The sequence below is a fragment of the Glycine max genome, chromosome 5 (genome assembly GCF_000004515.6).
Source record: "Glycine max cultivar Williams 82 chromosome 5, Glycine_max_v4.0, whole genome shotgun sequence".
NCBI classification, from domain to species: Eukaryota; Viridiplantae; Streptophyta; class Magnoliopsida; order Fabales; family Fabaceae; genus Glycine; species Glycine max.
Genome location: NC_038241.2, coordinates 31039990 through 31060062, shown reverse-complemented (window position 1 = coordinate 31060062; position 20073 = coordinate 31039990). Strand labels below are relative to the sequence as shown.

Genomic DNA, 20073 nt, shown 5'->3' with positions numbered 1-20073 from the left:
CTTTTTTGGGGAGGTAGTTACGGAGAATCTAATGGCAATTAAAACTATCCTCAGATCGTTTGAACTTGCCTCAGGATTAAAAATAAATTTTGCAAAGAGTAGCTTTGGCGCTTTTGGTCAATCACAGCAATGGAAGCAACAGGCAGCCACCTTTTTGCATTGCGGATTGCTGACGCTCCCATTAGTTTACCTGGGTATACCATTAGGGGCAAATCCAAGGAGAGGTCGGATGTGGGATCCCATTATCCACAAGTGTGAGAGAAAGCTGGCAAAGTGGCAACAGAAACACATTTCCATGGGGGGGGGGAGTGACATTAATCAAATTTGTGCTAACATCGATTCCTCTATACTTCTTTTCTTTTTTCAGGGCACCTAAACTAGTGGTGGATAAATTGGTGAGATTGCAGCGAAGGTTTCTATGGGGAGGAAGGCTTGACCAAAATAAGATTGCATGGATTAGGTGGGAAACAGTGACTTCATCTAAAGAAAATGGGGGATTGGACATCAAGGATATCACCAATTTCAATGTAGCATTGCTTGGTAAATGGAGGTGGGGTCTGATGCAAAACAAAGGAGAACTTTGGGCTAGAGTAGTGCAATCCAAGTATGGAGGCTGACAGGGTATGTTGGCAGCAGATAGACCAGGGTTGGAATCAGTTTGGTGGAGAGACTTGAAAAAGGCCCTCATTCATTCCCCACAGGGTCAGATTATTAATAGTGATATGAGGTGGAAGGTTGGCTGTGGGGATCAAACTAAATTTTGGGAGGATAAGTGGGTATGTGGGGAGATGTCTCTGGCAGAAAAATTCCCTAGGCTGTATTCAATATCATTACAGCAGCAGAAGTTCATCCAACAGATGGAAAGTCACAAAGACAATGGGTGGGAGTGGAACTTTATCTGGAGAAGGCCATGTTTTGATAATGAAATTGATTCGACAGGTGTCTTCCTCAATGAGATTCAGGATATGGCCATTCAATATCATGGACCTGATGTGTGGGAATGGACTGCTGACCCTACAGGTCAGTATACGGCAAACAGTGCCTACAAGGTACTAATGGAAGGAGCAGTAGCAGTAACTCAGGAGGATTGTTTTGTCAAATTATGGAGCATAAAGGTTCCAAGCAAAATAGCAATTTTTGTTTGGAGACTTATTAGAGATAGACTTCCGACAAGACAAAATTTGCAGCGGAGGCAAGTGCAGGTTGTTGATACATCATGCCCATTCTGCAGAGACGGTGAGGAGAACGCAGGACATCTATTCTTCCAATGTAGAAAAATTCAGCCTATATGGTGGGAAGCTATGTCATGGATAAATCTAAAAGGAGCTGCTCCCCTCACCCCAAAAATGAATTTCAATCATCATATGGGACTTCAAGCTGATGGTGTTAGGAGCAATAGGTGGCAGTGCTGGTGGATGGCCCTAACCTGGTCCATTTGGAAGACTAGAAACAGCATAGTGTTCTCTAATGGGTCTTTCAATGCAAACAAACTGTTTGAAGATGCAGTTTTCATTCTTTGGACCTGGCTTAGGAATTATGAGAAAGGCTTCAAAGAACATTTTAATCAATGGTCCAATAGTATTAGACAAGCTTTTCTGTACCAGTAGAGGTCTCAATATTAGCTACTAGTTTTGTTTTTCTTTGGTTTTCCATAGAGTGGTTCCTTCTCAGACTATTTTGTCTGATTATGGAACCATTACCATGGTTACCTCCCTTCTGTAATTCAGTATTTTTGGAAGGCAAAAATATATATTATTGATATGAATCATAACAGTACCAGTGGTACTATTGAAGTATACAAGGATACAAGACACTTAGAGTGTCGCCTTCCAACATGAATAACTACCCAACAGTAATCCCACTCCATAGGATAAATATATCCAGCCCACTACATAGGATAAATATACACAGCCCATATTAACTAAAATATTCCACTAGGTTAGAAGACCATTGATTGAAAGAAATACTAAAGTTTTTCTCTCTGGTCTGTAACCAAGACCATATGAGGAATAAGGCATCATCCATCACTTTAGAAGGTTGAAAGTGATTGTCCTCGAAGACCAATTGGTTCCTATGCTGCCATATAGAGCTAGTCAATGCTACCCACCATCCATATCGATGAGATTGGTTTTGCCCTGCAAAGAAGCCCTCACAAAATTGAGCAAAATGAGATGCTGGTGAAGGTGTAATGGGGCCAACCATCTGGTTCCATCTCATGGATTCCCACCAAAGCCATGTGGTCATTTTACAATTGAAGAACAAGTGATCCACCTCCTCTTGAGCATTCCCACATAAAGGGTTACGTGTTTATCATACTACAGCAGGTAAAAATAAAATACGTCAGCCGAAAGTTTGGCTATCAAACTCTCGAATTAACTCGCTAACTCTTATGAGTCCACTTACCCTCTATAAGTTGACACATATGTAAACTCTCTTTTTAGTAGACTCTCGGTAAAGTTTATAAACTCTAAGTAAACTCGGTAGACTCTCGAGTTTACCACCGAGTCAACGAGTCAGCAAGTTAAAAAAATAGACCAAAATGTAAGTCATTTTGGGTTGTTTTCTGTCTGTTTAGTGTTCAACATACCTTCATTTAGTGTGTTGTTCCCAAATAAAAAAATTCTCACCTTTAATAACATCAAACCATTGTTCTCTAATAACATCAAACCCTTGATAGGAATGATCTACTACTATTATAACATCTGCAAATTATTATCTAATAGTGATGCATTACTAGACTTGGTTATTTAAATATTGTGAAATTTATGATTTACTATTTTACTTTATTATATTGTTAAAATGTTTAACTGTTATGTTATTTATAAATATTTTGTTATTATTTTTATATGAAATGGACTCTTACGAGTCTACGAGTTGAATCTATGGAACTCTCACGAATTTATACAAACTCTCGAGTTTGATAACCTTAGCTGGAAACATTAATTTGGTACAAAACAAAACTATAAATTCCAACTATCATAGAAGCAAAACAAAAATAGGAGCCCTTAAAATTCAAGATAACTAGAGGATTGCAAGTATCAGATTCAACATCAGCAAATTCTTCACCATGCAGGGGCGCCTAAACACAGAAATGTATCTCCAATACCCATCACTAGAAGCCACGGAGATTCACCTATTGAAGGGAGAAATTATAACATGAATAATGGTTTTTAAATTATCCTATACATCTAATTAGGGTGGGTATAGGATTTGAAAACAGTTTACTCATACAAAAGGTAATGTGTCAAAACTTAGAACCTCATGAATTGAGGGACTCCAGACAAACCACTTTTTGCATTTATATGGTGAAATAACTCCTTCAGTAGCTAGCTTCTTCACCTGTCACTTAACCCGCCAACTTCATGTAAATCAAATGAAACTCTACAACATGTGGTAATATCTAATCTCATTTGAAGTAATGACTGCTAAGTGGACAGCCAAAGGAGTAATGTGTCCAATGTTGCATGTTATGTCTATTAAACAATTCAAAGGTATCCCATGCTTATAAATCTTGTTCTTACTCCAGAAAGAGCTTAGCACATATTGTTCCTAAATTGAAGTTATGTAGGACGATCAGTTGCTGGTCATTTATATTCACACATATTTAAGAATTTCAAACCAAAATCCTAGCTTCAACTTCAGTCCATAGAGTACACTTAAACCTTTACAAATTAACACTAAATACCAATATTAACAAGAACTAGGAATAATAACAGCTAATAATAATCTTTAGAGATGATGAGAATTTGGAAATACAGAAATGGACAATAATGATGTGTATATAATCATAAACTTGTGATCTTGAAAATATACCTCGAAGGCTAGAATTATAGCCACAACTAGTTAAATGCTCTGCAAGTGCCTCCCCTAATTGCTTTTGCCAATTTGGTGCATTTTTTGCTTCAGATACAGGCCAGACTATTGCTGTCTCTGTTGTTAAATTTACACTAGCAGATGACACTTGAGGCTGTCCAACGACCATTTGCATAAAAAGTAAAGAATCATGATTTAGATTACAGAAAAAGAAAAATATTATATATATAGGCTCTTCCCTTTGAAGAATTCAACACAGTTGTTATGCACCTTAATGTTTTTCTTTGTTTATATTTTTTTATGCAGCCAACAACCAAGTAGAATGCCAGTTTTATTCTTTCATACAAACTAACTACCAGACTTTTTTTCTTATAAACAAGTGTAATAAAAAGCAAGTTCAAATTTAGAATTATCAGACACCAAACTACCATTGCTTTGAAACCTAAGCATGATTCTTCCACCTTGATGTTAATCGTCTCCAACAACATACACAGACTTATGACATAAAATGCTCATGAGTGTCCACTTTACACCAATAATCATACAAATCAAATAAGAGAAAAAAGACTATGCGCTAACAGTGTCAACTGTCAAATAGTTTTACACTGACATCTAATCATAAACCATCATAATAATTATCTTAAAAGTCATATAAAGAATGATTTGTAATTGAATGAAAGTTTTACACGGTTAGTGCATGAAAACCATTAAACTCATAAAATAATGGAACCATCTATAAAGTTTAGATTGTAAGCCAAGTCAAATCCAAACTTCAGTAACTTACTTGACTTTCCAGTATCCTTTTCACAGTAGCCGCACATCCCCCGCATACCATTCCCTATCACACACATACACAAAACTGAATTATTATTTTACTAAAAATAATAACACAAAAAAAAAAATCTACTCAGTGAAGAGTTCACACCGAAACATCGAGAATGATAACATCGGGTGAAAGTGCCGAAAGCTCCTGAGACGCGTCTCCAACCAGTTTGAGATTAACATCTCCGGACTCCCCGCCAGAACCGCCACCTCCACCACCGTCTCCGGTTCCAGCGCCGCCATTTCCACCGCCGGCAGGAGAAGCAAAGGAAATGCAGCGCGGACTGCACGGCGGCGTTCGCGGGAGTAGTCCGCGGAAGGATCCGAGCGAGGAAGGCGACGGTGCGGAGGCGAAAGAACACGGAATGCGGCAGCAGTTGCTGCTACTGTAGGAAGCAATAAGGCGTTTGAGGTTGCAGCGAAGCAAGACGCGTTTAGGAGCTCCGTGGAAATGACGGTGGAGCACTCTGAAAAGCGCCACGTGCGCCTTGGTGGTGATGGAGAACGCAGAATCCATTGGATTGGGAAGGAATTGAGAGAACAGAGAAGAGGACTCCTCACGCTTCCCATGCCTTTTACTTGCTAGTTGCCTATCCTATATAATAAGTCGTCTACAATATGTTGTTCGGTAGATACTTTTACTTTTGTGAGAAACGTATTTCTTCACACTGGGCACCAGCGGGGCTTTTCTTTTTTTAAAAAAAAAATATTATTGATTATTTATTTGATTGATGGCAAATGCTAATAATCTGTTTTACTTGTTCTTTACATAATAAATATTCTTTTTTAATTTCTTAACATTTATTAATACTATTACTATTAATTATCATTGATGTTAAAAAAAATTATCATTGATATAAACATGTGTATTATCATGTCATTTATATCACCAAATGTTATTAGATTTTTTTCAACAAAAGTTGAAATTTTTTTTGATATCATGAAGGTTAGAAATATAATTTTTAATATATTCATTCAAATATACACTAATTTATTTAAAATTATAAAATTTGAAAAGAGAATCAATATATATGATATGAAATCTAATAATTCTTGTCATTTTTAATAAATTTTAACAAATAAGAGGTGTGTTTCTAAAATTTCTCAAAATGTAAAAATGAGGATAAAAAGTTTTAGAAACACATTCTTTATTGCACTCCTTTAAAATACTCTCTAATTGATTAAAATTTATTGAAAACAGAGAAAAAGTCATTTAATATGATGTAAAATTCATCAAATTTTAATCAATAAAAAAGTATGTGTTTAAATAAATGTAATAAAAAATGTGTTCTAATCATTTCTCAGTTAGAATACATGTTAAAAAATATTTTTAAATATCTTTTATTTATAGGAAAACAAGATTATCATGTTTTTACTAATTAAATAATTTACAAATAGGAAATTATGAATATATACATGTATCAATATGATTGGAAACAAGAATTTAGCCCACATTCCCTTCTCTTAATTACATTCTCAGGAGGTCCTCTGTCCTCCAATAGAGAGTAATATCCATACACACATCATAACTCAGACACAATCATACCATTCCTTTTCAGCACCCTAAGTATACTCGTCTCGTTACCTCTTTGAAGATCGACCTAAATCCAATATTAAAAGCATGTAAATCCTGCTTTCTAATAGATAAAGCACATGTAAAGATTATGAGATAAGTCTACAAACAGGTGCATAAAAAAGAAAGTCTACACACAAAAAGGAAGTAACAATGAAATGAGTCTTCAAATGTCAAATTAATGCCAGCTTCAGAATTTTATTTCAGAACTTCGAATCACACCTTTCAATCATTCAGTTCCCTACATCACTGTTTCCATTCCATACTTGGCAGTTCATCAAATATAACAATGAACAGAAATTCATCATCCTGTGTCATTGTCCTCTAACTTTCCAGCTGCGGAAAAAGTACTTAACTAAATTGTTATTGTATCATATTAAACATGATTCTCAAATGAGGTTGTATTAAAAAAAAAAAAAAAAGGAATTCCGTACTAAGCATACAATCGTACTTCTAGGTTTCTTATTGTACACCAAAGGAGTAATTTCATATTCGTGGTAGTAAAGACTAATGATAACCAACAGGAGCTGGTGCATCCCGCAGTTCTTTACCTTGAAAGTGGATATCCTGCATGAAAAACATAATTGTTTTTTTTTTATAAAAAAAAAAGGAACACTTATGTAAAAGCACTGTCCACGCGGAGACACATTTGATATGATAAATAGAGTAAATTAATTAACCTTTGTTTTAAAACAAACTATGTACCAGCTCTCTTTCTCCTAAGTTCTGATGAACACAAACATAGCAGTATTAGAGTGGCCAAAAGAACACATCAGAACTACAAAGCACATCTTACATATAATATGTTGTCTACCTAGGTGGTTATAATTTGTAAAATAAAGAACAACTCAGTAGAATAGAAGTGAATCTTCATTCTGCAGGTCCCACCGAAAAGAATCTTTATTATGTAGATGAAGTGAAAAAATGAAATGTATACTTTTTGTCTCTATTCAACTAAGTATGACGACAAATGTATGTTCTCTGGCAGTAATAAATTTCTGCAGCCAAAGCTGCCTGGACACTCGTCGGCTGCATAGCCCTCATATTGAAATTATAGGCAGGGCCAATTAGAAAATTGTGGGAAGAATTACCTTTTAGCGGTCAGCCTGATTATTATTCTTTGTGAACTTTACCTTATATAATGTGCAATTTTCATGATTTAAGTTCGAAGAAAAAAAATTCAGTATAAGTCAGAGAGAATATGGAAATAAATTACCTATAATTTTATAAAACAAATATATGATAATAAGAATTTTAGTGGATTAGTTGGTGGAGCTGAAGAAGCCTCGTAGTTTTAAAACAAGCAAAAAGATGATTACACAAGTGATAAAGAATACTCACAGAAGCAAAGTGGTTCACATCTCGATGGTGAGCCTCATCAGCACGAATGACTGTTACAACATCTTTCAATTTGGCATCCTTGGGAAGCCTCCAATAGTCTATGGCAATGGCAGGAGCAGGAACATTTTCAATTGCACCACTTTCAAGATCCTTCAAGTACTCGGTGTAAGAATGTATAGCCTCCTCCTCAAGATACCCAACTATTCTATGAGCCACCTTCGGGGAGAGAATGTAAAGCACGAAAAACGCATTGAAGAAAACTCCTTGTACAGCAAGAACCAGCAGTCTTTCGTACCATTTAGGCTTCACAAGTTCCACCATAGTCATTAGGTGCATTCTCTCATTCTCTGCTTCCTCCAACAATGCTTTTATCCAACCACCACTTGGCTGAAACTTACGGAGTGACCTCAGGTGCAACAACATCCCTCCTACCATGCCAGGGACAGCTGCAACGGTTTCCAGCATCATTGCACGGCAACCATAACGTCTCTGAAAACATGTATGGAAAATGATGAACGGCAAATTGACAATAGACACCATCACCATGAAGAATATGAATATCTTGACAAAATTTTCTAATGAAGCTACAGCTGTACTCTGGTTGGATGAATTTCTCCAAAAAGAACTTACAAGAGAAAGAAATTAAAAAAAAATGAAAAATGTGTTGTTCATAAGCTTAAGTTAACTTATGCTATAGTTGAAATCAGCTTTTGGAGAAGAAGCTAAAATCTATAAAATAATATAAGAGCAGAAAACGACGGTATCAATAAACATATTACTAATAGCCAAAATAAAAGTATACTAGTAAACGCTAAACACCTTACTCAGGTAAAAACTAACAATTAACAAGTAATATTTGTTGATTAAAAAAAGATACAAACAACACAGATTTTATTATCAAATCAAGTGTGAGTTGAGCAGTTCTAATTGAACTAAACAGATCGACATGACTTAAGAACATATAATTTTAGTAACCCTGAAATATTTCCTTCTTTTCCTTTTGTTTTGGAGCAAGCTATAGGAGATTTCAAAATTGAGCGAGATATTGCAATTTACGCACCTTAAAAAATAAATCTGTTGGAATTCTGAGGAGCTTCACCGTCCTGTAAGCAACTTTATCCAGAAAATTCTTTGGCACGTGATGCTTAGTAAGATCTATGGACACGTTTGACGATAAGTCTCCCAAGGCTGCACAGACAAAATAAATCAATCTCATAAGCATTCAAAGAAAACCAAGCCAAATCTTCAATAACCAGTTAGCAAGGTTCTAAACTCCGGTCTCCATTTCATGTTCTTTGCTGTCAAATTCGACCGATGCGACCGCAATTGCAATTATGCAATTGCAAACACTCCAAAAACCTCAATGTTGTAGTCGAAGTTGCAGTCAAACTCTTTTAGAAGCTTGTTCATTAGATTTTTCAAAAAATAAAATAAAATATTCCAAGCATCATAAGCATAAATGCATAACACAACAAATCTATTCTCATAAACAACAACAAAATCCGCCGACGAAATTTCTTGATGATAATGCTTTTTTGATAAACTAATCAACGACGCTAAGAAATTGAGTTAAACCTTGATTCCTAATCAGAAACAGAATCCTCACCATGAAGCAGTTCCAAGGCCACTCCGTCCCGTCCTCTCTCGAAACCTTCGGCCTCGAAATCCCCCAATAACTGGACTCCACCACGCTCTTCTCAGCCTCGGCCTTCTCCTTCTCCGGAAACTTCGCTTCCGCCGGCGAAGCCATCGTCCTCTTCCAGTAGAAGAACCCTCCATTCGCGCCGCCAGCGCAGAGTAGCCTCGTCTCCGCCGCCGAACCTAGGCGGTTACAGTTTTGGTTCCGACCATTGAGCAGAGCGCGCCGAACCGTAGAACTCAGTGCAATGAGCTTCATCTCTCAACAGAAGAAGAATCGCGTTTTCCAGAGACTTTGTTTGCTTATCACCTACTTTTCATCGAACTGTGTAATTGCGGTTACTGGAGAAAGAAACGTAGCGCTCGCACATGGAGGGAAAATCGATAAGGGAAGTTAGTTGCGGTCACATGCGTGTCTCGTGAGGGCGTGCTTGAAACGATCTTGACCGTTGATTAAGTGCATGTGGTGTATTCAACGGCTGTGATGATGATGGAAACGAGTGGAGATTGTTTGATGCGCATTTAACGCGCCCAGATTTTTGGAATATAATAGTGAAAACAAAGTCATTGAAATGAGCATCTCGTTGAAGTGACCGAGTGAATATCGTGATGCTCGCCTTTGCTCGGTCTCGACCATATCAGCTAGTGTGATGTCTCACGTGGCAAAAATCCTCAAATGGTGTCCTTCTACAAACTAATTCTCTAAATGGGATTTTTCTGCAAGTTTTTCTTGGTATGTGCTATTTTTGTACGTGAACGTCATGCATGGTGCCATCACCACTGGCGCTTCCGCGTAGGAGCTGCCACGTGAAGAGGGACGCGCAAGTAGCAGCAGCGGCTTGGCCTTCTGCTTACGTGGAGAGGGACGCGCAAGGTGCACTGGCGCGTTGTGCATGGAGACCAGAGGCGCCAATCAAAATGGCATTTTAGGTTTGCAGCAAGGACAACAGCTTTGGCAGACCAGGAGCAGCTTTTGCAACAGGAGCAGGGAGGGTCTGGAAGCGCAAATGGTGTTGGCGTTTTAGGGGTCTGGAAGCGCAAATGATGTTGGCATTTTAGGGTAGAATATGGCGCAAATGGGGTTGGCATTTTAGGGTGTTTAAATACAGTTGTCTCCTTCACCATTTTTTTTAGCTGTTTTGGCTGTTGTAGTTGCTTTCGTTTTTGCTTTCGTGGGTTTGATAATTTCTGGGATATCAATTTTTTTTGTAAGTTATTTTGTTAGGTGGTTTTGGAAGATCACATATTTTTTGTAAGTTATTTTGTTAGGTGGTTTTCGAAATTTCTGTAGTATCACACATTTTTTGTAAGTTATTTTGTTAGGTTGGAATAAAGATTTATCTTGAAGTATTTTTTATAAAAATTAAATTAGTTTGTTATATTTAATAAGCTTGTTAGTGTGTGTTTAAATGTCTAAAATAAAAGAAAAATTATGTAATAATGTTTATTTGAAGAAAATTTTATCAGTGAAAATAAAATATTTTGAATATGAATTTTATAGTATTTTTTTAATTAGATTAGGTTGGTGTTAATGATTTATTAGTGTGTTAATAATTGATGAATGTTTCAACTTTCATTTAAAAAAATTTGTAGATCATATTTATTTGAAGAAAGTATTTTGAGTACGAAATTTATTTTAATATGAAGTTGTAGTATTTTTTTAATCAGAATAGGTTCATTTTTTTGTGTGTTAAAAATTGATAAGCGTTCAAGTTGAAAGTGTTAATTGATGATGTTTTGTTGTTTCTTGTATCATATTTAATTTAATATATTTGTAGTAATTTTGTAATTACCTATTTTCATTTTGAAGTTATTATTGTTAAGATTAATTATTTTTACTACTAACTTCGTTCATGAATTATTTTATTTTGTGGTAAAAATTAGTATCTTGAATTTGTTCATTTTTTTAAGTGTGTCCCATGAAATTAATTTGAAGTCAATTAATTTTTTTTAAAAGAAAAATTGAATGTGAAGTTCCAATAAAGGGACTTTTTGTGATCACATTTTATTAGTTTGGTTTTAAATTTTTATAAAATTGTTTGTGTTATTTAAGTGTGTTGATGTGAAATTTATTTAAAATTAATAATTTTGATTACATCTTGATTAGTTTAAAATTACTACATTGAAATCGTTAATGTTTTTAAAGTGTCTTAATGTGAAATTGATTGAAGTTAAATTTTTATTTAAAATAAAGTTTTATTTTGAAGTTCTAGTAATGACTTTTTGTGATACCCATTTGATAATCTATTTGACGTGTTAAAATTTTTTTTTTGTAAGTACACGATGAATTCGGTTATAACAGTATTGTATTTCAATGGAAGGGTATATGAAGATAATGATGGTGTAATATTTGAAGGCAGTAAAAAAAACGATTCAGATTAAACGTGGAATTAGTTTCAATGCTTTGAAGAAAAAAATTAGAGATAAGGTAAAGTTACAAAATAATGAAATTATTTCTGCTATCAGCTGTAGATTTTTAGTGTCAGGAAAATATATTGCCTTGCAAATTTGTGATGACGAAGACGTTGAAACGATGCTGGAAAGTTTTAAACAACAAGACCAAATGTCAGTTCTGGAATTGTACATAGAAAAGGATGTGGCTGGTGGTTCAATGTTTCATTCTGCAAATTCGCTTATATCATGTGGAAATTATTTATCTAATGATGAGACACAACCGGCAACATATTTACCCCTAACCCTAAAACCCTAACCCATAACCCTAACCCTAAGCCAAATCCATAAACCCTAAAGGGGGACGTCCAATGCTGTAATTAAGGGTATTCAAAATGATACTAAAGGACAAATATCTACAATGATGAACTATGGTGTAGTTTTGTTTGGATTTAGTTACTAAAACTACTTATTTTTCGTTTGTCAACTTTAGTTTTATTTTTAAACTTTGTTTATTATTATAGTTTCATGCGCCACATAAACTCTATACATTAGTAAGCCAAGATAAATGAGATGCGATACATTAACTGTCAAAATCAAATGTCTTACAAACAACAACAAATTTACACAGAGACATCAAAATCAGTCATTATGGTGTCCGTGATGTCGTGAGGATGTGTCACATGGTCGATCCTATCTTCGCGCTTGACGATCAGGATTTCTTCTGCCACGTTGTCTCCCCGCTTCTGCTTGCTCAGCCTCAGCAGAAAACTCCTGACGCAAATCAACACCTAATAAGTCGCCCATATCAGGTATTGCTCCGGGTACATTCCATTGCGGAGCAAATAGGGCGTTAGGTGTTGCCATGGGGGCATCGTGCTGCTGTGAATGAGTCATAGTGGGCCATGAAAAATGAGGCTGTGTTTCCGCAACACCATCGAACGAATGTTCGCTTGCAGAAGTATCAGTGTGATGACCTTCAAAAGGATACTAATACATCTGTGAAGGATATTCGGAAAATGTCGTTGGCGTGTAATACATTCCATGACCACGCTCCATCATTTGTTGGGAATATTGTTCCGCTTCAACAAGCTCCCTTCGTCTGCCTATGCCCCGAGTCTCAACACTTGACTGAAGAATGTGAAACTCTTGTGCTGGAAATTCACGCTCTGATGCTGGACCATGTGACACTGGCTCAGTGATTCTCTCTTGCTCTTCTGATATAATCGCTAACTTATCCAGATAAGGCACGAGATCATCAACTGTCCATGTGTTCCTCCCTTGTGGTGACACCATATACTGTAGAGTCTCCACAACGTCACCCTGCAATTATTAGCGTCAACAAATTAATGCTCATGCTTAAGAAAATAATTAGAAGTTAAAAATTGAAAAATAAATAAATACCAATGCAGCTGTGTTTGCATTGTTTGGGTCGACAAACATCTTTGTTTTACGCCTATACCACACCATGTAGTCTGAGTTATAACCCAGTAGGCCCTCCTGTCGAGGATAAACGTCGACCCTAAACTCTGCTCGATTGTTCCACTGACTAATCATTGGGGCCAACAGGTGGAACCAATTCTCATCTTGTTTGCCTTTGAGCGTTATGCCATGGATTCTGCGGTTGCGAAGGACACCCGGGAATAGGTTGTTGCAATCCAAATTGTCTTAAAACTCTATCGGGTTGGTGTCACTCAACAACATGGAAACAAATCAGTGGCACCACCGCGAACCAGGCTACACTTCCAACCACACAAATTGGAGGCAACGCTGCATCACAGTTGGTGTGTATGGCTCCCAGACAAACTGAATACAACAACACACTTGTCAATTTTCAATCAAACATAGCATATTAACATTTCATTTAACCAATACATTACGATGTTTTTACCTCATGTCGTTTCATCAGATCCAATTTGCGACGGAAAAGTCTAAGATCATCATTGTCAATATGCTGATTTCCACGTCGCAGCCACCTACAATAAAAAGTAAATCATCATTGTCAACACGTTCCATCATTAAATATTTTCAATTCAAATCTAATTTTTTAAACAACAAACCTGTGTCCCAGTGGTTTATTTTCTATGACGGGAGGCGTCCTCTTTGGAGCCAAAGTCATGCATCGTTCACATGCCCACATTTGGATTAAGATGCACATACCTCCGATTGATTTAACTTTGTAATCGATGGCACTGCACATCTTTCTATATAAATACGCAAGCACGGAAGGTCCCCATGTATACGTGCTGCACTGTTCAAAGTCACGTAAAAATTGTAGGTACTTTAAGGAAACTCTGCTACTGGTTTTGTTAACAAAGAGGATACCTCCTATGAATCGAAGGATCCACGCACGGGTAAACCTTTGTAATTGCTCAACGTTACCCTCATCAATATTTATGTGAGAAAAATGGTGAGCCAACCAACTTAATTTGACGACACGGCCTTCAATTTCGCCTTCCTGTGGTCTGACTCCTAATAATTCTTCACACAAATCGTCCCAAACAAGATTTGTTGAACCAATTAATGGTGCCCGTCAGTACACAGACCTAACAAAACTGACACATCTTGAAGAGTAATGGTAGCCTCTCCGCATCTCAGGTGAAACGTGTGGATTTCGGGCCTTCATCTTTCAATGAACGCAGTAATTAAGGCCGCATTTATCTTTAGGTATCCCATCTTCATGATCCAATAAAACTCACATTGCCGAAGCAAAGGAACAATTTTCTTTGGGATTTTTTCTTCACCTTGATACGTCGGGACTGTTCGTCTGATGTGTAGTTTCCTGTCTGGTTCCCCATTCCAAACATGTTCTCAAACATGCTTGGGTTGCATCCACAACACGTGACCATCAACTGGACCAGACCTAGTTTGTATACTTGAATGGCATGACGACGAAGATGACATTGATCCTACAAAATAAAATAAAATACAATTAATTGACGATAAAAATTATACATACTCTCCAAATTTCAAATAAATAACAAATTATATTTTTCTAATTCCAAATATTTCAATAACAAAATATATTACACAATCAATAAAATTTAAATATATTTTACAAATAAATTAAAACAATATATATATATATATATATACAAAATTAATAACTTAAAATACTTACGAGTCAAATAATTTAGCATCAAATATTTAAACTAGATGTAATGTACCATATAAAAAATTTAAACTAAACCTAATCTAAAATTAATAAGTTACAGAACCTATAAATATTTTTAATTTATTATATAAACTATTTTAACTAAACCTAATCTACCATATAAAAATTTAAATTATTTCTAATTTATCATATCAAATATTTGAACTAAATGTAATGTACCATATAAAAAATTTAAACTAAACCTAATCTAAAATTAATAAGTTATGGAACCTATAAATATTTTTAATTTACTATATAAAAGATTTTAACTAAACCTAATCTACCATATAAAAATTTAAACTATTTCTAATTTATCATATCAAATATTTAAACTAGATGTAATGTACCATATAAATTTTTTTAACTAAACCTAATCTAAAATTTATAAGTTACGGAACCTATAAATATTTTTAATTTACTATATAAAAGATTTTAACTAAACCTAATTTACCATATAAAAATTTAAACTATTTCTAATTTATCATATCAAATATTTAAACTAAATGTAATGTACCATATACAAAATTTAAACTATACCTAATCTAAAATTAATAAATTACGGAACCTAAAATTATTTTTAATCTACTATATAAATTTTTTTAATTAAACCTAATCTATCATATAAAAATTTAAACTATTTCTAATTTATCATATTAAATATTTAAACTAAATGTAATGTACCATACCAAAAATTTAAAGTAAATATAATGTACCATACAAAAAATTTAAACTAAACCTAATCTAAAATTATATTTTTCAAAACCTCAAACTATTCTTAATCTACTATATAAACAATTTTAACTAAACCTAATGTACCATATAAAAATTTAAACTATTCCTAATTTATCATATAAAATTAATAACTTAGATTACCTAAAACTATTCTTAATCTACCATATAAAAAATTTTAACTAAATCTAATCTACTATATAAAATACAAAACTCAAACTAATAATATTAACAAATAAACTAACTCTAATGTATCCTATAATACAAATACGAACATACTAACTAAAATTATAACATATACATATAATATAAATAATATTAATATTTCAAATTACAACTTAAAATTTATAAATACCACCTAAACATACATAACATTAACATATAAAACAAACTTAACCTAAACATATTTAACACATAACACTTAAAATTTATAACCTAAACATGCATCAAATTTATTATCAATTAAAATAAACTTACCAAGAAGTTACAAGCAGCATAAACCAAAGATGCAAAGGAAGCAAGGAACCAACCAAAGGAAGCAAGGAAGCAAGCTTGAAGAAGGCTGAGCACAACGGGTAGCACAATGCAGCACGAGAACTACATATAAAAGGAGCAAAGCGCTCCTCGTGATGGCGCGTTGCACCTGCAAACGCAACCCACAGGCTCCAATGGCGTTTCCTTCCTGCTTCCTACAGTTGCAGCAGTCTGCTGCAGCACTGTGCACCCTGTCACCTTCTACAAAGCTAAAACGCTAGTTTGACTGGCGTCTTAAGTCTCTCATGCACAATGTGCCAGTGCACCTTGCGCGTCCCTCTCCACGTAAGCAGAAGGCCAAGCTGCTGTTGCTACTTGCGCGTCCCTCTCCACGTGGCAGCTCCTACGCGAAAGCGCCAGTGGTGGTGACACCATGCATGGCGTTCACTTACAAAAACAGCACCTGCCAAGAAAAACTTTTAGAAGAACCCCATTTGGGAAATTAGTTTGTAAAAGGGCATCAGTTGAGGATTTTTGCCGTCTCACGTTCAGTTTTTTTTTATGTTATTTTTAATTCATTAAGTTAGTATTTTTTTATTTTGTTATATTAAATTTTAAAAGTTTTATTTTGTTCTTTTATATTTTTAAAATGTTTATTTTAATGCATTAAATTTTAAAAATTTTATTTTAGTCTTTAATGTTTTTAAAAATTTTATTTTAATCTTTTATGTTTTTAAAAAAATTTGTTTTAGTCTTTTTTATTTTCGTTAGCAAATATTAGTGTTGTTAATTTTAAAATAATATAGTTAAAAATTAAAACAAAATCTAAAATCATCACCACGATATTAGATTTGAAGCTTTTCATCACCTTCGGATCTAATATTTTTTATCTATGTTGGTGCGAGATTATGGTATGACTATGAGGTGACGCGATGATGTTATTTGGTGGATGGATATTGCGGATCTAATTTGTTTATTTGCATTTTTTATGCTATGGTAGTATAGAATTGACAGAAGATGAAGTTCAGGAAGTAGATGATTGAATGTACTTTAAAAAGATAGTAATAATCGTAAATATTATTTTAAATTAATTATTTCAAAATTTAAAAAAGACACCTGCGCGGTGAAAATCAGCAACCTCTCGTGCCAGCTGGGCTTCACAAGCTCCACCATGGTCATCAGGTGCATCCTCTCGCTCTCCGCTTCTTCGAGAAGTGTCTTGATCCATCCACCACTGTGCTGGAACTTCCTCAGAGACTTCAGGTGCAGCAGCATCCCTCCCACCATTCCAAGAACTGCTGCAATTGTTTCCAGCATCATAGCATGGCACCCATACCGTTCCTGAAAATATATAATAATTCAAATCAAATCATCAATCAAAGTTTTTCTATACTTTGAGGCAACTCAGCTACATTTAATTCCCCCAAGTTGATTGGTGTTGATAAATGAATAACTGAATACTCTTTACAATCATATGTCTAGCAAAAATAAATCAGATTGTTTTTAATGTTTACGATTCTTTTTTAAGTCAAATTGGTTTACAAATTACAATCCAACAATAATCTAAAGGAAGAAATCCTTAAATATTTTGTGTCTTTATTTTCTACTCTAAATTAGAGTTTCTCTTCGTTAACTTGTACTAATTTTAATGTAAACCTTGAATTTCTGGAGTAAAACTCTAATTTTGAATAGAAAATCATACCAAATTAAAAACACTTAAAGAGTTGTATCTAAATTTGGTCTTAACATATTCAGTATCAAACTTAGCTTAATCAAGTACAAACACATTGTATATATTTATTACTAATTTCAAACCGAAGAAAGAATCCTTATTATACATGGCAGTAGCACATACCTTGAAGTACATATCAGAGAGAACCCTTAGAAACTTGACAGCCCGGAAAGCAACCTTGTCCGTTAACGACTTAGGCGTGTGATGCTTGGTCACGTCTATTGACACATCTGAGTGGTAAGAGTCCCACGGCTGCGAGCAACATCATATAAACAATGTTCATACTTCAGACATCATCGAAATACATAAATACATGCTCGTCACAAGAAATTACTATAATCTCCGTCATTTTTTCAAGTAATTAATACGTGTCATGCAAGGATTAATTGGAATTATCAAAAATTGAGTATCATATAAATAAGAAAAGACTCATAAACATAACCTTTAACGTTTTGAATTAAAGTGTAGTGTCAAGTTAAATCTATCCGATGTTTATTCTCCTCAAATTCCCTCACACTTATCACATTCTTACATGAAGCTGTTCCACGGCCACTCTGTCCCGTACTCCCTACGAACCTTGGGCCTTGTGATCCCCCAGTAGCTAGGTGAACAAATTAAGTGGTTAATTGATCAAGAATTGGAGAATTATGTGTACTCTGAATAATATTTTATATGTACCTTGATCTAAGTGGTTGAGAATTTAAGGTTTATATATTAAATATTTTATTTTGGTGTTCAATTTTGAGTTCGCCGGCTGATGACGGACTGGGAAAAGAACGAGAAGGGTCGGGGAAGGAGACAAGTCACAACCACATGCCCATGTTTTTGGAGTTTTGATATTTTTTAATCTGAACGCTGATAAATATTTATTTCTTATATTAGAGATTACATATTTTAATTTATCATGTCAGAAATTCTATTTATTAGTCTAAATTTTTTGTTAGATATTATAAAAATTCTCATACATGCTTATGAGCCGTATGATTAATAATCAACTTGGACACCAATCATTAGTTACTTGCCATGATGCTGGAAAGGTGGATTGATTAACTTTGACGCCTTCTTTAATCGTGCGCATTAACTGCTACTGTGGGTGACGTGTCAGTCTTTCAAGCACGGTGGACTTTTCTTTTTTCCCAAGTTGACTATTATTTTGTTCAATGGTGACTTGATTTTCTGGACCAATTAAACCTGTCCCAATAAACAACGTCTTCTGGTGAGGGAAGAGAGAAGTCAAGGTAAGAAGAAGCCAAATCGGACATTACCAATTACCTTCCCAACTTCCAAAAATTCATAAATATTTTACGGATTGATAATATTCTTTACATACCAGATTAATTTATGACGGCGGCTAATGAACCAATGTATCATATGATTTATGGTGGATAAACATATTCTTATCTTTAGATTTATTAATTTAACATTCAATATTTTTTTCTTTTAAAATAAGTGTAATCTTAAATTATTTTAGGCAGAACAAAAAAAATAATAAATAAATGAAATAGAATAATAACTTTAAAAATTAATCTTATTAAATAAATAAATAAGACTAATATTAATGTTACATTAAAAATTTAAATATTTATAAAAGACAACAAGTTAGGGAGTGGAGGAAGATTAATCACTGTTTTTTTAGCGACAACCAACTATGTTGCAGCAGTTGAATTTTTGTGATGCTGTTGGGATTTTAGCCCCGTGTGTAATTGCTTTCTAGTTTCTTTTGGCCCTTTTCAATATAAAAAAAAAATAGATGAAAGAGTAGTAATAATATTAGATTCAAAAACGTAGCATTTATTAGGAATATTTATAGAAAACACTAGCTAATGTTATATAGAAAAATTAAATGCATATTTACTTTGAAATAATTTTTTCTTTTAAAATGTGACACTTATTCTGGGATGGAGGAAGTATTATTTTTTCATCCTTTTTAATTTAAACTTATTATGTGAATTAATCATTTTTCATCTCTTTTTTTCTAGGCCTCCCTTGGGTATTTTTAGTTTAAGATTCAAAAAATTTAACAACAACCAATTTTTAGTTTTTAAAATTTGGTTTTAGTTTCAAAATAAACTTATTTTAAAAGTTTTTATCCTATTAAAATTAGTTTAAGAATATGTTTGTATGTTGGTGACAATAATGTTGATGAAAGTGATAGTGATTGTGATGGATCCAATTTTTTTATGTTGTAGAAGTAATATTCATGTAAATAAATTTGTGGGACAAATTATTATTTTACATGTAATTACACTTAGAGTGTGTTTCGAGGGAGAAATTTAAAATTTTGAGAAATTTTAAATTCTAAGAATTTTAAATACTTCAATTGAAATTCTTTTATTTTTAAAATTTTATGTTTGAATAAAAAAAATTAAAATTATGAGGATGAAAAAAATGAATGAAAAAAAAAAG

At 34.1% G+C, this 20073-nt stretch overlaps 2 protein-coding genes and 2 pseudogenes across 2 annotated transcripts in view; all 4 read right to left on the bottom strand.

The window, feature by feature from the left end:
* LOC100796210 (copper-transporting ATPase PAA1, chloroplastic) overlaps positions 1 to 5249 on the bottom strand; it is a 38256-nt gene extending 33007 nt beyond the window's left edge. Inside the window, exons 1-3 of the mRNA XM_006579924.4 lie at positions 4739 to 5249; positions 4598 to 4651; positions 3814 to 3967 (exon numbers count right to left, since the gene is read on the bottom strand). Coding sequence (XP_006579987.1) covers positions 3814 to 3967; positions 4598 to 4651; positions 4739 to 5152 — 622 coding nt within the window. The 5' untranslated portion in view covers positions 5153 to 5249. The remainder of the gene's footprint in view (positions 1 to 3813; positions 3968 to 4597; positions 4652 to 4738) is intronic.
* A 1124-nt stretch (positions 5250 to 6373) lies between these two features.
* On the bottom strand, positions 6374 to 9537 carry LOC100802786 (ubiquinol oxidase 2, mitochondrial-like; annotated as a pseudogene).
* Positions 9538 to 12133: 2596 nt separating this feature from the next.
* On the bottom strand, positions 12134 to 13384 carry LOC102668151 (uncharacterized). The gene is made up of 2 exons (XM_014775613.2): positions 12983 to 13384; positions 12134 to 12901 (listed from the first exon to the last, which is right to left on the bottom strand). Exons 1-2 carry the CDS (start codon positions 13133 to 13135, stop codon positions 12569 to 12571), a joined length of 486 nt encoding a protein of 161 aa, XP_014631099.1. The 5' UTR covers positions 13136 to 13384; the 3' UTR covers positions 12134 to 12568.
* A 3611-nt stretch (positions 13385 to 16995) lies between these two features.
* On the bottom strand, positions 16996 to 18929 carry LOC106798859 (alternative oxidase 3, mitochondrial-like; annotated as a pseudogene).
* Between the last annotated feature and the right edge of the window lie 1144 nt (positions 18930 to 20073).

Coding starts and splice junctions, on each gene's coding strand:
- LOC102668151 (XM_014775613.2), bottom strand. CDS start 13,135: ATGATTAGTCAGTGGAACAATCGAGCAGAGTTTAGGGTCGACGTTTAT. Junction 12,902..12,982: donor ATGCAAACACAGCTGCATTG/GTATTTATTTAT, acceptor TAATAATTGCAG/GGTGACGTTGTGGAGACTCT.